Source organism: Rhinatrema bivittatum, chromosome 3 (genome assembly GCF_901001135.1).
Source record: "Rhinatrema bivittatum chromosome 3, aRhiBiv1.1, whole genome shotgun sequence".
In the NCBI taxonomy this organism is placed as follows: domain Eukaryota; kingdom Metazoa; phylum Chordata; class Amphibia; order Gymnophiona; family Rhinatrematidae; genus Rhinatrema; species Rhinatrema bivittatum.
Genome location: NC_042617.1, coordinates 276,672,372 through 276,695,968, shown reverse-complemented (window position 1 = coordinate 276,695,968; position 23,597 = coordinate 276,672,372). Strand labels below are relative to the sequence as shown.

General features: G+C 50.7%; 1 protein-coding gene across 10 annotated transcripts in view; it reads right to left on the bottom strand.

Annotated features, from left to right (window-relative positions):
- SMARCC2 (SWI/SNF related, matrix associated, actin dependent regulator of chromatin subfamily c member 2) overlaps positions 1–23,597 on the bottom strand; it is a 153,284-nt gene that overhangs the window by 5,504 nt on the left and 124,183 nt on the right. For 5 of the 10 annotated variants that reach the window (XM_029594719.1, XM_029594724.1, XM_029594717.1 and 2 more), the window contains 10 exons: positions 21,827–21,946; positions 21,676–21,738; positions 20,930–21,188; positions 20,266–20,430; positions 20,048–20,112; positions 19,763–19,892; positions 19,348–19,514; positions 18,415–18,549; positions 17,800–18,139; positions 17,269–17,673 (listed from right to left, as the gene is read on the bottom strand). In XM_029594719.1, the coding sequence (XP_029450579.1) occupies positions 17,269–17,673; positions 17,800–18,139; positions 18,415–18,549; positions 19,348–19,514; positions 19,763–19,892; positions 20,048–20,112; positions 20,266–20,430; positions 20,930–21,188; positions 21,676–21,738; positions 21,827–21,946 (1,849 nt within the window). Of the gene's footprint in view, positions 1–17,268; positions 17,674–17,799; positions 18,140–18,414; positions 18,550–19,347; positions 19,515–19,762; positions 19,893–20,047; positions 20,431–20,929; positions 21,189–21,675; positions 21,739–21,826; positions 21,947–23,597 lie in introns of all 10 variants that reach the window. The other 5 variants (XM_029594718.1, XM_029594716.1, XM_029594722.1 and 2 more) reach the window with 5 other exon arrangements.

The window sequence follows — 23,597 nt, the reverse complement described above, 5'->3', positions numbered from 1 at the left end:
GACTAATTCAAAGGAAAAGAGGATACCACTTTTGGAAGAAAGGAAGGAACCATTCTGAAGGACACACCTGTAACCGTGATCCATAAGAAGGGCTCCCTACATGACAAGGCCTGAAATTCTGACACCCATTGAGCAGAAGATATAGCCACCAGGAAGATCATCTTTAAGGTAAGGTCCTTAAGCGTCGCCCACTTCAAGGGCTCACACAGGGGCGCACACGTAGCCCTCAGGATCACATTAAGGCTCCATGAAGGGCAGGGATTCCGAAACCGCACTACGTCCGAATTAGCTGCCAAGGCAACTCCTCGCACCTTACTGAAAACAACCTAGAGCCGCTACCTGAACTCAAAGGGAATTAAAGGATCAACCTTTAACGAGACCATCCTGCAAAAAGGCCAAAACATCCTCCACGGAGGCATGAGTAGGCTCCACCTTGGGCACCAAACACCAAGGCTCGAAAACTCAGCCTACACCAGGGAAGTAGAGGTTTTTCTGGACTGCAGGAGAGTAGTGACTACCGCATCCGAATAAGCCTTATTCTTTAAAACACTCCCTCTCAAAAGCCAGGCTGCTAGACAAAAGTGATCTGCCCCTTCCAAACAAACAGAGCCTTGACACAGCAGATTTGGCAATAGATGAACCACTCCGGAGGGAGCAGATTTGGCAGTAGATGAACCACTCCGGAGGGCTGCTGCTACCACTACCATCACCTTGGAAAAGGTTCTGGGCGCTGACACTAGGCCGAAAAGGCAGGGCGCAAAACTGAAAATGTTCTCCCAGAATCATGAACCTCAGGAACCATGGTGGTTGGGACGAATTCCTATGTGCAAGTAATCCTCTGACAAGTCCTTGTGAACCGCTGCAATTACTGACCGCAAGGTCTCCATGTGGAAATGCGGTACCTGGAGAGCGCCTTCTTCACCTCTTCCAAATCGAGAATGGGCCGGAAGGAGCCTTTCTTTTCTGGCACTACAAAGTAGATGGGATATCGGTCTGCCTTTCGCTCTGCAGGAGGCATCGGCTCGATGGCCCCCAACTCGCTGAGGCAATGGACGGTGTCTCACACTGCCAACTTCTTTTGTTCGCACGGGGAGATGAGAAAAACGATCCCTGAGGGACCAAGCAAATTCTGAAGCATAGCCTTGCCTTGTTATGTTTGAGACCCACTGGTCGGATGTGATTTTGGCCCACTCCTTGTAAAAAAGAGCCAGCCGGCCCCCTATCAATGGAACAGAGGAGTGGGCCAGCCTTGCCTCATTGGGAAGATTTTGCTCCTCCCGTTGCTTGGGACGATTTGTCTCTGCTAGGCCGACAGCCGCGAAAGGGCTGCCACCATGACTAATGACTGCCCAAAATTTACCTTGAGGAAAAACCCGATGCACCTTATTCTCGCCAAGGGATTTATTCATTTCCTCCAAATCCTTGCCAACTAGCAACTTTCCCTTAAAGGGCAAAGACCCCAGCAGCGCTTTGGAGGAGGCATCCGCCGACCAATTCCTCAACTAGAGGAGCCTGCAAGGGGAAACAACCAACATAATGGTCCTAGCTGAGGTTCGAAGTAGATTGTACAATGCATCTGCACTGTTGCCTGCCACGGCTTCCAGCCGATTCGCCTGAAGGGAGTCCGAAGCCGCCAAGGACTTATCCCCTTGCAATTTCTCCACCCAGCGAAGGCCTGCTCTTATCATAAAGCTGCTACACATAGCCGCCCTAGCTCCTAGAACAGAAACCTCAAATATCTTCTTGAGATGGCGCTCAAGCTTTCTATCCAGAAGGTCCTTAAGTGCTGCAGCGTCAGACACTGGGATGGTAGTCTTCCTAGTAAGCGCTGAGACCACAGCATCCAGCTTAGGGACCCTGAGAAGGTCAAGCACCTCTTCTGGGAGAGGGTATAACTTGTCCATCCCCGATGAACCTTGAGCACTGTGTCTGGAGTATCCCACTCTCTATGGAGCAATGGGCCCCAACTGAGCGCCCTCCTGGGGAGCCTCGATACCCAGTTCCTCCAGAACTTCAGGAATAAGAGGGACCAAGTCCTCCTTGTGGAACAAGGAGATCACTCTGGGGACATCCTCTTCAGCATCTCCGCCAACACCCATTCAGGGTCCTGGTCTGCATCCGGGTCTACTCCTTGAGGATCCTTGGCGAGCGGGTCATCCTGGGCTGAAGCTGCAGAAGAGGAATCTGCTGTGGGCTGGGCTACTGAGGCTCAATGGAGATCTTTCAATCTCGTGGCCCCCCCCCTGCTTTGAGGCACTAAGTTTCTTGGCAGCTGAGGCCCCTGTCTTCTTAGGGGCTTTGGGCTTCTTAACCGCCCTGAAGGGAGCCCCCTTTTTCCCCATGTCTCTTAGTAGATCTTCTGGCCTTAAAGGCCTTTTGCAGCAGGAGAATAAAAATAGAGGAGGAGGAAGAATCCAAACCCTCCCCGAGATGTCAATCGAAAAAAAAATCCTGCTCCCCCGCGATTCGGCCCCCTCTGGAGGCACCAGCCTGCGGAGATAAGGGAGGAGGGAAAGCCCCCTCCCCTCCTGTGATCTGCATGGGAGAAGCAAAAGAAGCCAAAATGGCCTCCATTCCCGCACTAAACGGGAACGGGCCCACCGGGGGCTGCTGCATTGAGGAAAGGCTCCCGGTGCGATGATTGTTTCCCCCCCCTCCCCCTGAACGGCTTCCCGATGTGCCCTCCCCACCGGGGAGGCACCTGGAACAGACGCTGCCATGCGAAAGCCTTGCGTGCACATTCCCAGAAGTGGAGCAGGCCGAACCACTAAGAAATTGCCATGCTGGGTCAGACCAAGGGTCCATCAAGCCCAGCATCCTGTTTACAACAGAGGCCAAACCAGGCCACAAGAACCTGGCAATTACCCAAACACCAAGAAGATCCCATGCTACTGATTCAATTAATAGCAGTGGCTATTCCCTAAGTAAACTTGATTAATAGCAGTTAATGAACTTCTCCTCCAAGAACTTATCCAAACCTTTTTTGAACCCAGCTACAGTAACTGCACTAAAGACATCCTCTGGCAACAAATTCCAGAGCTTAATTGTGCGTGAGTGAAAAAGAATTTTCTCCGATTAGTCTTAAATGTGGTACTTCATGGAATGCCCCCTAGTCATTCTACTATCTGAAAGTGTAAATAACCGATTCACATCTACTCGTTCAAGACCTCTATCATATCCCCCCTCAGCACTCTCTTCTCCAAGCTGAACAGCCCTAACCTCTTCAGCTTTTCCTCATAGGGGAGTAGTTCCATCCCCTTTATCATTTTGGTTGCCCTTCTCTGTACCTTCTCCATCGCAACTATATCTTTTTTGACATGCGGCGACCAGAATTGTACACAGTATTCAAGGTGCGGTCTCATCATGGAGCAATACAGAGGCATTATGACATTTTCCTGCTGCAGCAGTCAAAAAAGCAACATTCTGTTTGCTTTTTTGACTGCTGCAGCTCACTGAGCCGATGATTTTAAAGTATTATCCACTATGATGCTAGATCTTTTTCCTGGGTGGTAGTTCCTAATATGGAACCTAACATCATGTAACTACAGCAAGGGTTATTTTTCCCTATGTGTAACACCTTGCACTTATCCACATTAAATTTCATCTGCCATTTGGATGCCCAATCTTCCAGTCTTGCAAGGTCCAATCCGCTTGTGATTTAACTACACTGAATAATTTTGTATCGTCCGCAAATTTGATAACCTCACTCGTCGTATTCCTTTCCAGATCATGTATATATATATTGAAAAGCACCGGTCCAAGTACAGATCCCTGAGGCACTCCACTGTTTACCCTTTTCCACTGAGAAAATTGACCATTTAAACCTACTCTCTGTTTCCTGTCTTTTAACCAATGCAGCCATCACTCCCGCAAGGACGCCAGTGCAAGCGCCTGATTGTGAGGCTCTGGGCTGAGATTTGTCCAGTCGGGCGCCGATAAAGCTCAGCTAAGGCGACGGAGTAAGATGGGACTTTGAGTAGTTGATGACAAATCCAAGGGACTCCAACACCTGGTCAAGAACAGGGACCAAAGCGCTCCTTCCTGGGTAGCACTCTTGACCAGCCAATCGTCAAAGTAGGGGAACACCTACATCCTCAGATGGCGGAGGTATGTACCCACTACCGTCAGACACTTGGTGAAGACACGGGGGGGCCAAGGCGAGGCCTTGGCCCCCCCGTGTAAGTGGCTTTTGCCCACAATGAACTGAAGATATTTCCTGTGATCGGGGAAGATCTCGATATGGGTGTATAAATCTTTCAGATTGAGGGAGCAAAGCCAGTCCCCTCTTTGCAGGAGGGGAGTCAGGGTGCTCAGAGAGACCATTTTGAACTTTTCTTAAAAATTTGTTTAAGGCTCTCAGGTCTAAAATTGGACGCAGTCCCCCTGTTCTCTTTGGAATCAGGAAATAGCGAGAGTAGAATCTCCACCCTTGCTGCTGCAGCAGAACAGTTTTGACTGCTCTGGCTGTTACAAAGACAGACAGCTCCATCAAAAGTATTTCCTGATGCGAGGACGGACCCCAAGAGGGGCATGGATGAGAGTTCGAGGGGACACCCAGGAAATTCAGCCAATACCCTCGACGAACGATGGACAGGACGCACCGGTCTGAGGTGACACTGGGCCAGAGGTCCACAAAGAACTGTAGCCGGCCTCCGACTGAAAGGCCAGGCATTGAGGGTATGGGTGATTGGCTTATGCTCCCCCTCAGCCAGTCAAAACGAGGCTAGGCTGGGGCACCGGCTGAGGCCTGGGGGTCCGCTGCTCTCTGGGGTGGTCCCTAGAGCCTGCACGCTGGGAACGGGCTTGAGAGGCAGGAGGATAATACTTCCTCTGGTATTAAAAGAACCTCCTTGGGCCCTGCCACAAAGAATTCCTGGCAGAGGACAGCGGGTACGATGTACTGGCAGAGATGTTGAAGGGTCTCATGGTGATCCTTCAACTGAGCCACAGCATCCCTCACCTTATCACCAAAGAGATTCTCACCAGTACACGGCAGGTCCGCAAGCTTCTCATGGATCTCCGGCCGGAGATCGGAGGCTCGGAGCCAAGCCATCCTGCAGGCACCAATACCCGCTGCTGCTACCTTAGCTGCTGTTTCAAACATTTCATAGGTGGACCGCACCTCGTGTTTGCCACATTACAGGCCCTGCTGGACGACTGCCATCAAAGCATCCTGCTGCTATTGGGGCAGGCGCTCGTAGAACTCCTGTACCTGCTTCCAAAGGTTCCTAGAGTACTGCGTCATATACAGCTGGTAGGATGCAATCGGGGCGATTAACATGGCGCCCTGAAACATCTTCCTATCCAGTGCCCTGTGCTCCCGACTCGGAGGGTCGAAGGCATGGGTATGGGAACACTTGGTCTTTTTTAGCGCAGACTCCACTATGACTGACTGATGAGGGAGGTGACGCCTCTCAAACCCCAAGGTATGCTGTACTAAATAAACAGCAACCACCTTCCGATTCACCAGAGGAATGGAGATGGGATGTTCCCAGATCCTGAGAAGTAACTCCCTGAAAATCTCATGGACGGGAACAGCTACCATGTCCTTTGGGGCATCGACAAACTGGAGAACCTCCAACATCTTATGCCTGGCATCTTCTTCTGTCAGAAGCTGATATTGGAATGGTTTCTGCCATGGCCCGGACAAATCACGCAAAGGTCAGGTCCTCTGGTAGAGACTGACACCGCTCCTCCAGCAGAGATGGGATCGAGGGAAGATCCCCTGAGTTACCAGATGAAGACTCAGAGGTATCGTCCCCCCCACGGGACATAGGGAGTGTCTTCTTCACTGAGATCACCCGGAGACACCAGTGGAAGACCCCTCAGCTTAGGCACCGAGGGCATCGAGGCCCCCTAAGGACCCAGGACTAGACCGGGCAACGCCAGCCCTGGCACCAACAGCCTCGGTGCTGTGGGCAGCAATGGGCCTTCCTCCTCCTCGGAACTCACAACGGGGATCGCATCAGACAGAGGAGGCAATGGTGGCCGTCGGGGTATTGATGGACCCCCGGGCACCGACAGCAGCTGCATGGGGAGGATGCCAAAAAGGACATCAAGGTGCTCCAGCAGTGGTGCCCTCATTGAGGGTGTAGGCTCGGAAACCAGTGGAAGCATCGGTGGGGCCAGTGGCTCGTTGCCCTGCAGGGCTCAGATCACCACCGGTTGCACCCTGCGATCCAACTCCTCCTAGAAATCCGCCAAAGACAGGATGGATGGAGAAGGGGGAGGCATCACCAGATCTCCCTCGGAGCCCTGAGGGGACTCAGTGCCCAGCACCGATGGGGAATGCTTGGGACTCCTGGGTTCAATAGAGGGTGATGCCTCCTCTCCACAGGGTCGCTTCGGGGGCATCACAACAGGCACCGGTGCCGACCTGAGACCAGTACCGTGCACAGACGGAGACCAGTGGTGATATTTCCTGGATTTCCCATGGTGCTTGGCCCAGTCTTTACCCAGTGCCGAGGAGGAAGGAGACGATCCTGACGTCCTGGAACGTGAAGACACCGAAGACGGCCGATCTCTGGCAACTCTCTCCATCGAGGACCCCTGTGGAGGGGTGGACAGCGAAGGCTCGGTGTCCATCAGTTCCCCTTGGCCTTTTGGCCTCGATGCCCCTGATGCCAGAGTCGAAGGTTCTGACTTCTTCAAACCGAAGAGCTTCTCCATTTTATCCAGATGGGAGCGCCGGCCTTTGGGGGGTCATCTGGTTGCAAAAACGACATCCCCGAACATCGTGCAATGCCCCTAGGCACAGGATACATACTTCATGCGAATCCGTGAGGGACATGGTCTAAGGGCACTGACGAAAACCTGACAATGCCATAACAAAAAAGCCTGGCAAGCGGTCGATGAACCTTGGGTACCGAAGGCAATACCACCAGGAATTGACCGCACAGGAGAAAAACTTACTGTGTCGCCCAACTAGCTAAGCCGGGAGAATGGAGGGACCAGGCGCAGGCAAATTGACAAATCGACCGGTGAAAAAGCTTTCCAAACCAAAAAAGAGCATGAGCTACACTACTGCCAGACGACAGCTCTGCGGAAAAGAAGAGACTGGAGAGGGACCCTACATGGACAGTGGCATGCTGGGCATGCTCACAGTCTAGAAACTTTGACATGTTTTCCATGCCGTGCTCCATCTGATGTCATCCTACTTGTCCTAGAATGTGTACATCCTGTCTTATGGTCCTTTTTCTGGGGCCACAGAGTAAACAAAACCACCCAGCCTCACTGTGTCTGCCGGTTAACAGCACTATCCGCTAAATGAAACAAAGAAAACCCCCAAACATGCATTATCAAAAAAATCCCAGAAAGAAAACCCAGAAGCCCCATCACCCTCACCATAGATATCTTTCCATTCCCTAAATCAGCTGACTGGTTAGGTGTGCCTCCAGGAGAAGATTGGGAAACCCTGGCCCAACTACATCCCAGGAAATTCCCACTTACAATAATTTCTTTATAATTACTATTTTTGTATCCTTCATCTTTGATGCCAGCCTTCTGGAGGCTCATCCAACCTAATTTCCTTCTTTTTCCAAAACCTAGAGGAAAATTAGTTCTTACCTGATAATTTTTGTTCCTGTAGTACCATGGATCAGTCCAGACAGTGGGTTGAGCCTCCTGTCCAGCAGATGGAGCCAGAGAAAAACTGAAACGGTATCCTATATCAGGACAGTGCTCACCCAGCGTCCCTTCAGTATAAGCGTTAACAAAGCGGAGAAAACATAACCAGAATAAGATCAAGCAAGTAAGAACGGTAACCTTGAAATTGGAATTTTTAACATTCGAAAATCGAACCATTCAGGAACTGCTCTCATAGGAACTGCTCTTATATACATATATCTGAAGTAGATACTTCCGGTGCCATAAGGCGTGGATGGTCTCCAACCTGTGAATGAAAAAACTTTGAGCGGAAATATAAGATATAGATACAGACAGGGCGGGAGTCTGGACTGATCCGTGGTACTACAGGAATGAAAATTATCAGGTAAGAACTAATTTTCCTTTCCCTGTACATACCCGAATCAGTCCAGACAGTGGGATGTACCAAAGCTTCCCTAAGTAGGGTGGGACTGAGATAGTCCCGCTTGAAACATCTGTCTGCTGAAGGAACCAAAAACTGGCGCCTGTACATCGAGGTGGTAATGACGAGCAAAGGTATGCAGAGATTTCCAAGTAGCTGCTCTGCAAATTTCTTACGGAGAAACCGACTGGCTCTCCGCCCAAGAGGCAGCCTGAGAACGCAAAGAATGGGCCTTTAATTCCTCGGGAACCGAGGAACCCAATAGATATATGCCGACACAATTGCATCTTTGAGCCAGCGAGCAATGGTAGTTTTAGAAGCCCGTTTCCCTTTGTTTGGCCCGCTCCATAAAACAAAGAGATGATCAGAGACCCGAAACTCATTAGTAACCTGTAAGTACTGGAGGAGAACCCAACATCCAGCCGCCGAAGGTCTCCGCCAGGTGTGCTCGCAATGTCCTCTGGAGAAAAAGCAGGAAGCTCCACTGACAATTACGTAGAAGGACGACACAACCTTTGATAGGAAAGATGGAACCGTCTTGTATGTGTATGAAAAATATGGTTTTAAGATTCCTGTGATATATTCAGTGACCATGTACTTCAGAGAGCCTAGTTCTGGCTAAGTCAACCCACTGCTGGCAACGTACGAAAGGAGCAGACACCCTAGAAGCTGGATCTGATTGGACTAACAAGTGACGAATCATATTGATAACCGGAAGAAGAAAGCACGCCCAGGAAGCTTGTCAATGCATTGTTATTGGACATTATGAAAAGTTTAAAAACGCTGTACACAGAGCGAGGGGCTGAGTAGCTCAGAGCGGACACTGTTGCTGTACTGTCTGCTACTCCAGGGAACAAATTACTTCCTCATTTCTTTGTTCCTCTTTTTCCTTTTCTGTCCTTTCATTAATAAAACTTGCTTTTAGATTGCCAACTGACTGAGACTGCATTACTGAAATCTACATTTGGTAGCAGAGGATGGTTCTGGTTCCATGACTCAGACCCCAGCACCGCATCGGAAGTACCTCCTGGCTGAACAAACTGATCGGACGACATACCACATCGGAGCTCGGACGCGAGTGGAAATCCGTGTGGATCCCCAGAAAGAGAACTCAGATGAGAGGTCATCGCGAGAATAAGTATTAAACCCTTGGATACGATTGCCCAAGGGGCGTCATCGCGAAGGGTAAGCTGCCAGGGGTAGCTACACTGTTTTTTTATTTTGAGCAGATAACCGTCGGAGGCAAGGAGACCACGAGGCATCCCTCCAACCCCATAGTTGCCATCTTCTACGGAAGGGCACTGCGCGCCGGAAACGCAGTTCGGTGAGAAACACGTCCAGGTAAGACTACGCTCTCTTTCTCATAAGGGAGAGCTGCCAAATTTTATTATTATTATGTCGAAGTTTTGGTTGCGATGTTAAGAGGTTCTAAGACAGCGGTTGAGGTTAGTCAGTCATGCCCTTTGAATTGTGTCATCTCTCTGCATAAGCCCAATGAGAAGTTAATTTGCTCATGTCAAGCCAAGTAGGTAGCATGGGCAGCGAAGGACGCGTTTCTTGCATGGCCAGCAGGAGGCTCCTTTGACCCGCCTATGCGTATGCAGCTCATAACCTTCCTGGAAAACAGATATAGCAAGTCCAATGCAAAAGACATGAAGAAGTTAGCTAACCACGTCCAAGTTCATACTTGGTTCATTATGACACGGAGGTTTTTAGATAAGGAGGTGAATGGCAAACAGATACCGCCCCCATATTGTGCAACGGACAGTTCACAAACTGCCCGGAGATGCTTAGTCCAGAGTACCACACCGTTGCCCCTGGAGGAGGTAGTAACCGCAGTGGGTTATTCACATTTGATTCCCACCGCACCTCCTCCCGAAAAGGGACCCCGAAAGGACCCCATGATACCCGCGGGCACGCCCCTCTCTGGGACTGTTAAGGTTGAAGGAACCTTACATTGTGTCCCCGTAGGTGAGGACGTTGTCCCCCCATCGGGGGTGGCTTGCCCTGACACCAGTGCTCGCCCCATGTCTAGCACAGATCAGAGGGTTCCACCCACTGTGCTGAGATGTACCCAGACCTAAGCCCACACCACTCACACCGAAGCCCAGTTTCACCACACCACTTGCACAAGTGACAGAGCCCATATACATAACAGCCCTGACACCCCTGTTTTTAATACCGAACTAATTGAACATGTGAAGCGAAGGCGTCAACGCCTCGCTCCTGATGTTGAGGGCGAGGAAACAGTAGGAGCGTTAACAGTCTCCGCTGCTACCCTCACACCAGCACAATATGTTGCAAAAATGGAACAGTCAGACTTTTATGTCACCATTTGGGTGGACATTTTACATGTGTGGACCCTCGCCTTAAGCCCACAAATGAGAGTTTATCCCCTGACAACAGAAGATCTGAACATAGCCCGTTAAGGACAACCTCGACTGCTGTTGGTCCACAAAGGAGTTAGGATATATGACCAAAGGCTTGTTAGTGTGGGAGAAGTATGAGGGACAGTATGTGCCCCCCCCCCCCCCCTTATTGCACCTGCCACAGCAAAGAACACAGTACACGCCTTGCCTATAGTCACCAAAACCACCACAGATGGTATCCCACGCCCAGTGTATGTCCCTTGGACGTTCACTGATCTGCATACGATACTTTCTAAATTGCCACCTCTTTCCCGAGAAGCAGGTGGCTGGATCCAGGCTCTAGAAAAACACATTATGGGAATGAAATTGGCCATTGGGGATATGAAAGCACTATTTGCTCAGACCCCTGGGTTAGAACAGTCTGCTGTGTGGCTCCGAGCTAACCAACAGCAGGTTATGCAGTCACAGGTTTATGACGGGGATGCCTTTAACCCACACCCGGAAGAAGAAAGCACGCCCAGGAAGCTCGTCAATGCATTGTTATTGGACATTATGAAAAGTTTAAAAATGCTGTACACAGTGCGAGGAGCTGAGTAGCTCAGAGCGGATACTGTTGCTATACTGTCTGCTACTCTGGGGAACAAATTACTTCCTCATTTCTTTGTTCCTCTTTTTCCTTTTCTGTCCTTTCATTAATAAAACTTGCTTTTAGATTGCCAACTGACTGAGACTGCATTACTGAAATCTACAGTCTTTAGGGAAACCCCTGAATCAGAAAAATGAAGAAAGGGCTCCCTACAAGATAAGGCCTGAAGCTTGGAGACTCTCCTGGCCGAGCAAATAGAGACTAGAAATACTGTTTAAAGAATCAGATCCTTAAGTGTGGCCCGCTGGAGGGGTTTGAAAGGTGCCCTACAAAGGACACAAAGTACCAGATTAAGACTCCACGACGGACAAGTAGCCCGGATGAGCGGGTTCAAATGTTTAGCCCCTTTAAGGAATCGAACGACATCCAGATGGGTCGCCACAGTGTAACCATCCACCCGTCCTATGAGGGAACTGAGAGCCGAAACCTGCACTCGCAAGGAATTGAAAGACAAACCTTTGGAGAGGCCATTCTGTAGGAAGGAGAGAACCTGGGACACCGGGGTCTTGCGTGCTGGTACGCCGTACTTGGTACACATATTCTCAAATACTCTCCATACTCGAATGTATGTGAGAGAGGAAGAAGTCTTATGGGCCCGCAACAGCGTGGATATAAATTCCTTCTTGTAACCTTTCTTCCTCAGTCGCCAGCGCTCAAAAACCAGGCCGCTAGACAAAAGCGATCCGCCTGATCGAAAAATACGGGACCCTGACGAAGCAAGTTTGGAAGGTGACCGAGACGAAGGGGACCATCTGTCGCGAGGTTCACCAGGTCTGCAAACCATGGCCTCCAGGGCCACAAGGATGACCGGCCCCTTGTGAAGTTCTATTCTTCTGAGTACTTTTCCCACCAGGGGCCATGGTGGGAACTCGTAGAGGAGGATGTCGTGTGGCCAGGGTAGAACTAGGGCATCCACTCCTTTTGAACAGTGCTCCTGCCTTTGACTGAAGAATCTGGGAGCCTTCATGTTTCTCATGGTAGCCATCAGATTTAAGTGGGGAACTCTCCACCTGCGCACGACAAGATCCATTGCCTCTTTGGACAACTCCCACTCTCTGGGGTCTAGATGTTGCCGACTTAGGAAGTCGGCTTCAGTATTCTCGTTCCCCGCAATGTGGGAGGCAGCCAGTCGATTCAGATGAAGCTCCGCCCAAGAGAACAGCTTGCTGGCTTCCAGGGCCACCAGATGACTCCTGGTGCCTCCCTGGAGATTGATGTAAGCTACTGTGGTGGCGTTGTCAGAGAGGACTCGCACAGCTTTGCAACGAGCAAGGGCAGGAAAGTCTTGAGGGCCAGATGTACCACTCGAGCCTCCAGGCGATTGATGTGCCACCGGGCCTGGATTGGGGACCATTGTCCCTGGGTAGACTGATTCTGACATACCGCTCCCCTGCCTGAAAGACTGGCCTCCGACGTAACAATGATCCACTGGGGCGTCTCCAGTGGCATCCCCTTTGACAGGTGAGCGAGAGAGAGCCATCACTGCATGCTGGCGATGGTAGAGTTGGAGAGCGGTAGAGGAGTGTGAAATTTCTCTGAGACTGGCTTCCAGTGACAGCAACGCTTTCTGCAAAGGACGCATATGCGCATAAATCCAAGGAACCAAATCTATAGTGGAAGCCATAGATCCCAGAACCTGGAGGTAATCCCAGGCCATGGGCATCAAAAGAGATAACAGGAGTTGAACTTGATTCATAAGCTTGAGCGCCCGGGCCTCGGGGAGCAAACCTTGCCCACGCTGGTGTCGAAGCATGCTCTAAGAATCCCAGGACCTGCGAGGGTTTGAGGTTGCTCTTGGGGAAATTGATGATCCACCCAAGGGAAGTGAGGACCGACAAGACTCTGTTGACCGCCAGCTTGCAGTTTCTCCGATTTCGCCCAAATGAGCCAGTCGTCTAGGTAAGGATGGACAAGGACTCCCTCCCGATGGAGGAATGCCACCACTACCACCATGACCTTGGTAAATGTGCGGGGAGCGGTGGCAAGACTGAACGGGAGTGCTTGAAACTGGAATTGGCGTCTCAGGATGTTGAAGCGAAGATACTTCTGATGTTCCAGGTGGATTGGTATATGAAAGTAGGCCTCCGTCAAATCAAGAGAGGCCAGGAATTTGCCCGAGCGAACCGCAGGGTCTCCATTCGAAAATGGGGAACTTTGAGCGCCTTGTTGACTCTCTTGAGGTCCAGGATCGGTCGAAAGGAGCTGTCCTTTTTGGGAACGACGAAGTAGATGGAATATTGGCCGGACTCTTGTTCCTCCAGGGGGACCGGAACTATGGCCCTGAGCTCCTGTAACCTGTCGAGAGTTTGGCACACTGCTGGACACTTCCGACTCCCGCAAGGAGAGATTAAATAGCGGTCTGGGAGATCCTGAGCAAATTCTAAAGCGTAGCCTTTTTCGATCACCTCGAGGACCCACTGATCTGACATAATTTTGACCCATTCCTCGAGAAAGAGGGACAGACGTCCACCTAAGTTGGGAACGGAGGAATGGGCTGGCTGCATCTCATTGGGCGGACTTTGTGGAGGATCCTGGAGGGTGACCATCTCGGAATGGACGTCGGCCACAAAAGGAATGAGACCATGCTTGAGATCTAGTGGAGGGTAGTTCTTTGGGCAGGCCCCCTTGGCCTGTTGTACCTGCACTGCCCTCTGAAATGAGAGCGCGAAGGAAAGAAGGACGTAGACTGTCTAGGGCGGTCCTCAGGCAGCTTGTGAATCTTATTTTCCCCTAAGGATTTAATAAGCTGTTCCAGGTCCTCACCGAAAAGCAACACCCTTGAACGGGAGAGTGCCCAATTGTGATTTAGAAGAGGAATCCACAGCCCAATTTCGAAGCCAGAGGAGACATCTGGCTGACACCACTGAAACCATGGCTCTGGAGTGCACCTGCAGAAGATCATAGAGGGCATCAGCCCCATATGCGACCGCAGGTTCAAGCCGTTCTGCCTGTTCCGCCTCTGTGGTGCTGAGTAGTTGTTGAACCCACCTAAGGCTTGCCCGCTGCATGAGACTGCCACAGACTGTCGCCTGGACCCCGAGCACCAACACTTCAAATATTCGTTTAAGATAAACCTCCAACTTGCAGTCCTGAAGGTCCTTCAAGGCGGTCGCTCCCACTACCGGAATAAGAACATAAGAACATAAGAAAATGCCATACTGGGTCAGACCAAGGGTCCATCAAGCCCAGCATCCTGTTTCCAACAGTGGCCAATCCAGGCCATAAGAACCTGGCAAGTACCCAAAAACTAAGTCTATTCCATGTTACCATTGCTAATGGCAGTGGCTATTCTCTAAGGGGCGGATTTTCAGAGCCCTGCTCGCCTAAATCCGCCCAAAACCGGGCGGATTTAGGCGAGCAGGGCCCTGCGCGCCGGTGAGCCTATTTTACATAGGCCTACTGGCGCGCGCAGAGCCCCGGGACTCGCGTAAGTCCCGGGGTTCTCCGAGGGGGGCGTGTCGGGGGCGGGCCCGGTCGTCGCGGCGTTTCGGGGGCGTGTCGGCAGCGTTTTGGGGGCGGGTACGGGGGCGTGGCTACGGCCCAGGGCGGTCCAGGGGCGTGGCCGCGCCCTCCGTACCCGCGGCCTGGCGCGCAGGAGGCCCGCTCGCGCGCGGGGATTTACTTCTCCCTCCGGGAGGGGTAAATCCCCGGAGAAAGGTAAGGGGGGGGTGTAGACAGGGCCGGGCGGGTGGGTTAGGTAGAGGAAGGGAGGGGAAGGTGAGGGGAGGGCGTTGGAGGGAACGGGGGTAGGCTGCGCGGCTCGGCGCACGCCGGCTATACAAAATCGATAGCCTTGCGCGCGCCGATCCAGGTTTTTAGCAGATACGTGCGGCTCCGCGCGTATCTACTAAAATCCAGCGTACTTTTGTTTGCGCCTGGAGCGCAAACAAAAGTAGGCCTATTCGCGGAGTCTGAAAATCCGCCCCTAAGTGAACTTAATAGCAGGTAATGGACTTCTCCTCCAAGAACTTATCCAATCCTTTTTTAAGCACAGCTATACTAACTGCACTAACCACATCCTCTGGCAACAAATTCCAGAGTTTAATTGTGCATTGAGTAAAAAAGAACTTTCTCCGATTAGTTTTAAATGTGCCCCATGCTAACTTCATGGAGTGCCCCCTAGTCTTTCTACTATCCGAAAGAGTAAATAACCGATTCACATCTACCCGTTCTAGACCTCTCATGATTTTAAACACCTCTATCATATCCCCCCTCAGTCGTCTCTTCTCCAAGCTGAAAAGTCCTAACCTCTTTAGTCTTTCCTCATAGGGGAGTTGTTCCATTCCCCTTATCATTTTGGTAGCCCTTCTCTGTACCTTCTCCATCGCAATTATATCTTTTTTGAGATGCGGCGACCAGAAGAATGGTAGTCCTCTTCGTAACAGCGGAAACGGAGGCATCAACTTTAGGGATCTTAAGCATATCTAGACACAGATCGGGGATGGGGCAGAGCTTATCCACAGCCCTGCCCACGTGAAAGCCGGCTTCCGGCGCTTCCCATTCCCATAGCAGGAGCTGCATGAGCATCGGATGAAAAGGAAAGGTGTGTGGAGGCGCTCTCAGTCCAGCCAGGACGGGGTCTACGTTACTAGAAGTCGAGGCACTCGTGCTGTCCTTCTGAGGGGCCTCGAGGCCCAGCTCGGCCAAAACAAAGGGTATAAGAGGATCCAGTTCCTCCCACCTGGAAGAGGCGCAGCACTCGAGGATCGTCACCGTCCACTGGCGGGTGCAGGGTGCCTTGAGAGTGACTATCCAAAATGTCCACATCTGGATCCAGGTCCGGTCACTGAGGTGGCAGAGGAAGAGGATCCGGAACTCCCGGTACAATCCGGACCTGATTTGCTCCTTGAGGAACAGGGATTTTGGGTCCCTGATCCGCCGATGCCTTAGGGACCTTCGCTGGAGGAAGGCCTATAGGCACCCTTGCAGGAGAGGGGTCTAAAGGGGGATCATCCTCCTGTAAGAAGCTGGCAACATATGCTTTGTGCATCAGCAGAACAAACCCCACTGAAAAATGCCCAGGAGCTTTCCCTGGGATCAGAGGAGGGGGTTCATCAGGCTGAGGGTCAGAGCTGACGTCCGGGAGGTGCACTGGGTTTAAATCAGGCGGGGTTCGCGGGAAAATCGGGTCCCCTCCCCCATCCGGCACAGATTCAGCATCGCGGTGTGAGGACAAAAAGGCCACCGTTCCCGCAGTCTGCAGGAATGGGGCCGGCCGTGCAGCGTGCTTGCCGAGCCGAGGACGATCAGCTGACTTCTCCGGCACGGAGGAACCTTCCCTGCCGGGTAAACAGCGAGAGTAGACTCCCTCGCAGGAGAGCCTAGAGGCCGGCTCCCCGCACGCAATGCACAGCATCGAACGAAGCATTGGGGGGGGGGGGGGCAGTACTGCCAACTGAGAACGTGCCTGTACCTGGCTGCGAGGGGTGAGGAGAAAATCAGATACCTGCTCCTTCCTACGAAGCTGTCAGCTGTCCTGCTGCTTGCAGGTTGACCTCTTTTTTTTTTTTTTAATTGAAAGAAGACAGAGGAATTAGCCTTCTCTGTCAGCAGACCCGAGGCATGCAACTTCTCAGAGGTCTGAATGCGGGAGGGATTTGGCCACCAGTGTCACCCCAAGCCAGGCAGGTCACCGGGAAGGGTCCTAGACTGATAAAATCGAGGGGCAAAGCCCCTCTAGGCCCAGATAAGAGCAAGGAGCAGCAAGCTGCCCCTTAAGAGCAATACAGGAATGAAGCTGCCAAGACATCTCTTTCTTTCTTTTTTTTTTTTTTTTTTTTTTTTAAACTTTATAGATGAGAAATACTTGCTTGATCCTCTAAAGACAGAAGGAAGGAAAAGAACTTTCCCAAAGTGGAAAACTATCTAGAGAAGGGGAACCGCAGGTTCTGCTATCCGCATCTGCTGGAGACAGAGAAATACTGAAGGGATGCAGGGTGAGCACTGTCCTGATGTAGGATACCCTTTCAGTTTTTCTCTGTCTCCATCTGCTGGACAGGAGGCTCAACCCACTGTCTGGACTGATCCGGGTACGTAGAGGGAATGGCTGTGATGTACTCTTTTTACTCTTAAGAAGCCTGAGGTAGGGGATCCTTTGCGCGCCTCACGCCACTCACACTGCACCTTTAACATACTCTTAACCAAGCAGCGCTAGCTCTCACTAACCCCCACCCCTTTCACAACACACATCCTCGTTAAGTTTCGTACCATCTCTGCGGGACTCTCACCTGGTAATGGGCTGCTGTTTGGCATCAGATTTCCCTGCATTGCGGCAACAATGGCAGGGTTGTGGGCGGCTGCAGACCCCTGCCCTGACAGTAGAGGCATGGTAGGTGAGATGGCAGTTGTTGGTATGGTAGGATATGGAGAAGACACATTGACAGGCAGGTTAGGAGGCATGAGAATACCCCCGGGCATGCTGCAGGGGGGGTTACCATGCACTGGCAGGGCGGGGAGGTTAGCAGGCAGGTTAATATTCATGGAGTCCGTTACATTGCTAGCCAAACTAAACGGGATGGATGAAGGCATTCCGCAGGGCATACCATTACCGGGCGCAGCAGAGGGCATGCTGGCAGGCATGGGCGCAGACTTCAGCGGGGCAGCAGGCTGCTGGCTGGGGAACAGGGATGGGCCTGTTGGCAAAGGAGGGAGAATTAGCATGTCACATCTGCAGGATGGTACAAACACTAAAGCAGGGCACTTGGTGCAGTCAAGCTGGTCGACACCAGGCTATGCTGCAGTAATTATAATCCTCTCACCATGTGGTGCCGAAGCCTGCGCCTGGCTCAGCTGCGTTGCTACTGGCGGCTGAGGACTGCTCTGCGGTGGGGGTGGGGGTGGTGGCTGCTGATTCACCGCTGGCAGGGGCTGTCCGGTTTGCTCCCCTGCAGTCTGGCCTGCAGAACTGACGCAGGCTGGTGTGCCAGGAGGCTGTGAGGCTACCGTGGCATGGGTTGTGGGTGGTATGGTTTGGGAGACAGGCTGCTGCTGTTGCATTTGCTGGAAGTGCTGCTGCCGGGCTCTCATCTCGGCATACTTGAGCTGTTCCATGTGGAAGGCCTGTCTGTCTGCCAACAGCTGCTGCCTCTGGTACTCCAGCTGCAAAGAAGGATGAGAAATTTAGTGACCGCTCACAACAGTCTCATCCACCATAAGCTCTTTAGGGAATCTTTTCAGGAGCATTGAAGATAAATTTGTGCCACATAACAAGGCGCACACTGACTCCGGTAAACACAGCTTCCATTCCCAGGTTGCCTCTCTCTATGCCCAAAGGATGCCCGACAATACTTTCAGTTCTTGAATGTAACCTGCTCTGAAGTGGCTAAAAGGTGGAATATAAATCAAATCAAATCAATAAATAAATATTGTCTCACCGCCTCCCTTTCACGGTCCATGATGGTCTCCAATTCCTCAAAGTGTCTCAGTTTAATCTCCAATTTCTTCATCTGAGTTTCCACCAGTAGTGCCACCAAAGACTTAATTTTCCGCTCCTCCACTGCAGCTAGGTGCTATGTAAGCATTAGAAACAGGCAAGAGCGCAAAGAAGGCATCAAAGACACTATAACAAGAACTGAAACAAATACAGGGCTGCATGACTCTCTGCAACTTACTCAAGACCTGCACCTAACCCCCTCCCCCCTTCAAGTAATCCTCGACCTGCGCAACCTGTTGACACCTAACCCCTGATCTGTACAACCCTCTGGCACATCACTCGCAACCTGCATGACCCCTTCACCTTAACCACAAACTGCATGATCCTCTGCATCTAACCCTTGACCTGCAAGACTTTCTGGCACCCAACCGCCAACCTGAATATTCTGTTATCTAATCCCTGGCCTACATGAGTCCCTGCAACTTATCCATGGACCCAAAGCATCCCAAGCATCTAACCCACAATATGTATGACCTTCTGCGCATTATCTGTATTTTGCAGTAACCCCCTGCCCTGCAAAACCCTCTAACCCACAGCAGTCTCTGCCCCATAGTACCCCCCCCCCCACCCAGCATTCCCCTGCCATGCCAACTGGGGCTTTCGATACCAGAGCGGCTAGGGAACCGCAGGTTCAACTGCCTGCCTCTGCTGGGAGACAGAGAAATACTGAAGGGACGCAGGGTGAGCACTATCCTGATATAGGATACCCTTTCAGTTTTTCTCTGTCTCCCTCTGCTGGACAGGAGGCTCAAGCCACTGTCTGGACTGATCCGGGTACGTACAGGGAACGGGCGATTATCTTGTGAGCTGGTGGCTGAGTTGCACCCGCCTGCATCTTGCACTCTTGCAGCAGTAGCTGACATGCACTTCTTACCTTGGCCTTCACAGCAGCTGCAGCAAGGGCAGCGGCTGCAGCAGTGGAAAGGTTTCCTTCCCCGATTTCTCTCTCCACTTTGGTTTTCCTCTCTCCTTCTGAGTCTCCACCCTCCTTCCCCTCATCCTCCTGACCTTCTCTCTGGTCTCTGTCCTTCTCCATGTCAGCTGCATAAGGAAACAAACAAACGGGGGAAAAAAAAAAAAAACCCAGCAGATGTCAATCTTGTGCCCTGAGTCTTGGTTCACTCCTGGACAGAGGCTCCTAAGGGCCAAAGAGACACCTGAAAGCACTCTCTAGGAGCACCGAAATGTCAGGAAGGGCTCCCAGCACATCCATCTCTTTTTTTTCGCTTGAGGATTACTCCCAGCTGGCAGATGAGGGATGGCTCCAGGTCTAGAAAATGTTTCTGTACCCATGTCTGCGTCGCTCTTCTCCATCTCCCGCTCTGGGTCCCCTTCTTTCCCTTTATCCTCTTCTTTCTTGGTGGTTTCACTCAGTTTCTCCTTTCCGTCCTCCTCAGCATCTCCATCCCTCAGAATCTCCTGCACAAGATAGGGAAAAACAAACAAACCAGAAGCTGTTAGTGCGAGACCAGGAAAGAGTTCTCCAATGCATGGAATAAACAGGCAGAGCCCCCTGGAGAGGACAACTGTGCACCTCAACTGCAGCAGGCAGGAGGGTGGGGGCTACATGTTACCTTGGCCTCTCTTTTCTCTTCCAGGGGCTGTGTCTCCACCCGACCCTCATCACTACTGCCATCTTCTGGGAAAAGAAAGCAAAGAATCAACATAGGAAAAAAAAATAAATGGCAGCTCTGCTCCCTCTCTTCTTTCCCTGCTTTCATCCCTGCTAACCACTCCATCAACCCCCCCGCCCCCCTTCTCTTCTTCGCTCCCCCATTCTCCCTGTCCTTACCTATCCTCTCCACTGGCTCGTCCAGCGCGGTCCCAGCGATTCCACTGCTCTCCAGTCCAAAGCTAGGATCGGCTTTTCCAGTCACCTTGGCAGCCTCTTCCACTTTTCTGACGTGGGCTTCCACTAGCGCCGTGGGAACCTCCTCCTTCATCTTTGAAAACTCATCTGCAGAGAATTCAAGTTGGGGGGGGGGGGAAATCCGGTGATTGCCCTGATGGTGATGCCCTTCAGCCATGGAATGCGTCTCACGCACCATGGCCAATATAGGCACATCAAGGATTACACGACACCAACACCTAAACATCCCAGTGAGGACCAGCACAGCCTCCCCCAACCCAGAGGTCTCCCTAAAAAAAAAATTCAGTTGCTAACATGTCTTCAGACCACACTGCTTCCTCTGTCTCGCAACACATGGAAGGACACGGTGTATACAGCAAGTCCAGAATCTCGTACTGCAAGCCCCCCGGCGTGTCTGACTGGGACACTGGCCGCTGAAACGTGGAAGATTCCTGCATATTCCGCTTTATCTGCTATGCTCCCCGGTGTAGTTTATACACATGAATCTTTGCTACCATGCACGCCACACTTGCACCATGCACTACACATCACAGTATGCCAGAACCTGCCCCGTTCCCCGTAGCGCGTCACACATTTGCCTTGATACCTAGAGCTGATTTGGCTGCTGCAGACGCCACCCTGGGGTCTACAACAGATGCCAGGAAGGCCACGGTGCTCATGACAGGATTGCCGGATTGGCTGAAAGGGATGGGCTGGTAAGCCAGTGGCCCTAGCGAGGCCTCCGAGTCCTCCAGGTAGGGATCCTCGATGGGCAGGCGCAAGAAGTGGAGGATGCACTCATCCTGGGTCCGACTGCCCACGTGCTCTGACACTTTGTTCCAGTCATCTTTGTACATCTCCAGCGCCTGCAGGGATGGACAGAGCACGGCTCCATGTTTAGGGGTTACCTGCTATTACCTTTGTTTCTCCAATTCTACAAAAGCCACTGGACTGGGACAGGCAGGATTCATGTGAGTGTCAGCACAGCTTTTCAGAGCCTCTATAAAGGTTCTGTAAAAGTCCTCCATCTCCAGGACCTGTATCCCATTAGTACACTTATCAAACCCTTTCTGGCTCTAGTCATTCTCCAGAAGTCAGATATTTCCTGTGTCTACTCGTCCTTTTCACTAAAGCTACAAGTTTTCCCATGGCAGGGAATGCCTTTACTATTCACAGTGAATCCCTTGTACAATACCTGCTTTATCACTGCTGCGTATCTCAGTGTTCCCTAGCTTGCATGAAAATCCTTGCTGTGCTCCATCCCCATCTCTCCCACACTGCTTTCTGCCCCACACCATTTCCCCTTCCTTCTCATCATGTCCTTCCCCTCCTGTGTTTTTGAGCATTTCTCACCTCCAGCAACAGCAAGGTCTCCTGTTCCGTCCATTCCCGGGTGGCACTAGCTGCAGCTTTGCTCTAAGGGGGGAAAGAACACAGCATTAGTGAGAGATGCACGCATGATAGTGGCTGTGACTCCAGCTCCCCGTGAGAGCCGTTACTGTACCTTGGAGGGGGCGTTCTTTTTGGTGTACATGTCTGTTCGAAGGCCAAAGTTTTGCAGATCGTTTGGCTTTTCTTTGCCTTTATCTGGGAAGTTTAGCATCTGTTGGGAAGCCGGTGTTTGCTGCAAGAAATCAGAAGCACAGTGTCTACTCCAAGCATGAAATCCTCATGACCCCTCTAAGCATCTATCATAGTAACATACAGTAATATAGTAGATGAGAGCAAAAAAGACCAACCAAGCCCATTCAGTCTGCCCAGTTATACCTGCCCACACTGCTAAGCCATACACAGTGTAACTGACATTCAAATACCTGAAAGGGATTACTACTAAACAAGAAGTAACATAGTGTTGTCAGCAGAAAAAGACCAAATGGTCCATCCAGTCCGCCCAGCAAGATTCTAATGGCAGCAATTGCCGCTCCATGCAGGTTACCACCATGCCTTATGTAAAGAACAGTAATACATACAAGCAAGACCAAGCAATTATCAAAGCCCTAACAAAATTACTGCAACATTTTTACATGGTGAGCAGCTTTCCTGACAATTCAGACAATGCTGCTTTAATGTTCTTTGCTTTTGGGCTTGGCCACAGCTCTAAGCCCAATGTCAGCATATCAGATTGTAAAAATCGGGGCCCAGTGTTGGCTGTCTTCAGAATCCAAAACTTTTTTCCCTTTCTTCAGTGGGAGAGGAAACTGTAGAACTATTCTATTTTTGTGCTTATATATTGCCTTTCCTCCCCCCCAAAAAATGACCCAAAGTGGTTTATTGTCAACTAGGAGTCATGATATGAAGCACCAAGGGGACAGACTCTGGAATGTCAGGAGGTGTTTTTTCACAAAAAGGGTGGTGGATAACTGGAAATGCCCTCCCAGAATGGATGGAAGAAGTGTCATCTGAGTAAAATGGTAACAGACTTCAAAATATTTTGGGATAAACTGAGAGGATCCTTATCTGTAAAAAGCTAAACAATAGCAGAAGCACGATCTAGTGGCACCACAAGCCGCAGGGGCCACCTACAGATAACCTGCACAAAGTGGTGGTTATGAGTGGTACAACTGCATCAGGTTTCCAAGAAGGCAATGGGGTAACCTGCAAGGATCGGCAGTTACCACCCTAACGGCAGTGGTACAGCTGCATCAGGCTTCCAGGAGGGCACTGAAGTAACTTGCATGGAATGACCATGATTAAAACCCCAAATTTAATGAACATGGGGAGGTCGGATGTTTAGGACAGGTGTTTCGCTAGTTTTAATAGCTCTATGTTTTATTAGAAAACTTAGTAACAAGACATTGAAGGGAATCAAACAGTGGTTTGTTTTTTTTTGGGTTTTTTTTTTAACAAATAATTATTTTTATAACTGAAGTGCTGACAATTTTGAAAAAAAATTTTGTTATTTCATTGCTTTTCAGTTTTTATTTTTGAAAAAAAGTATTTTTTTTTATACATTGATTTTCTGTTTGCTAGTTTAGTATTGCTGCTTAATTTATAGAGAGGAACTTTACAAGGGAAGAGACTGCTTTGGTGGTTTGACATTGCTTTTTTTTCTACCTTTAGGTCTCCCTCTCCCAACCACTCCACTTTCTATTCTTACTATCTAGACTAACCTATTAGTTAGGGGGCTGGATTATAGAGAGTAACTTGATATTGGCTGACAGAGAAACATAAGGAACTAATTTAGTCACGTGCGAAAATAAAGCACTTAAGTAAAGTTTGAGGGAGCTTAGTAAGTAATATCATAGTAGATCCTTCAGATAATTCATTTTAGTTGG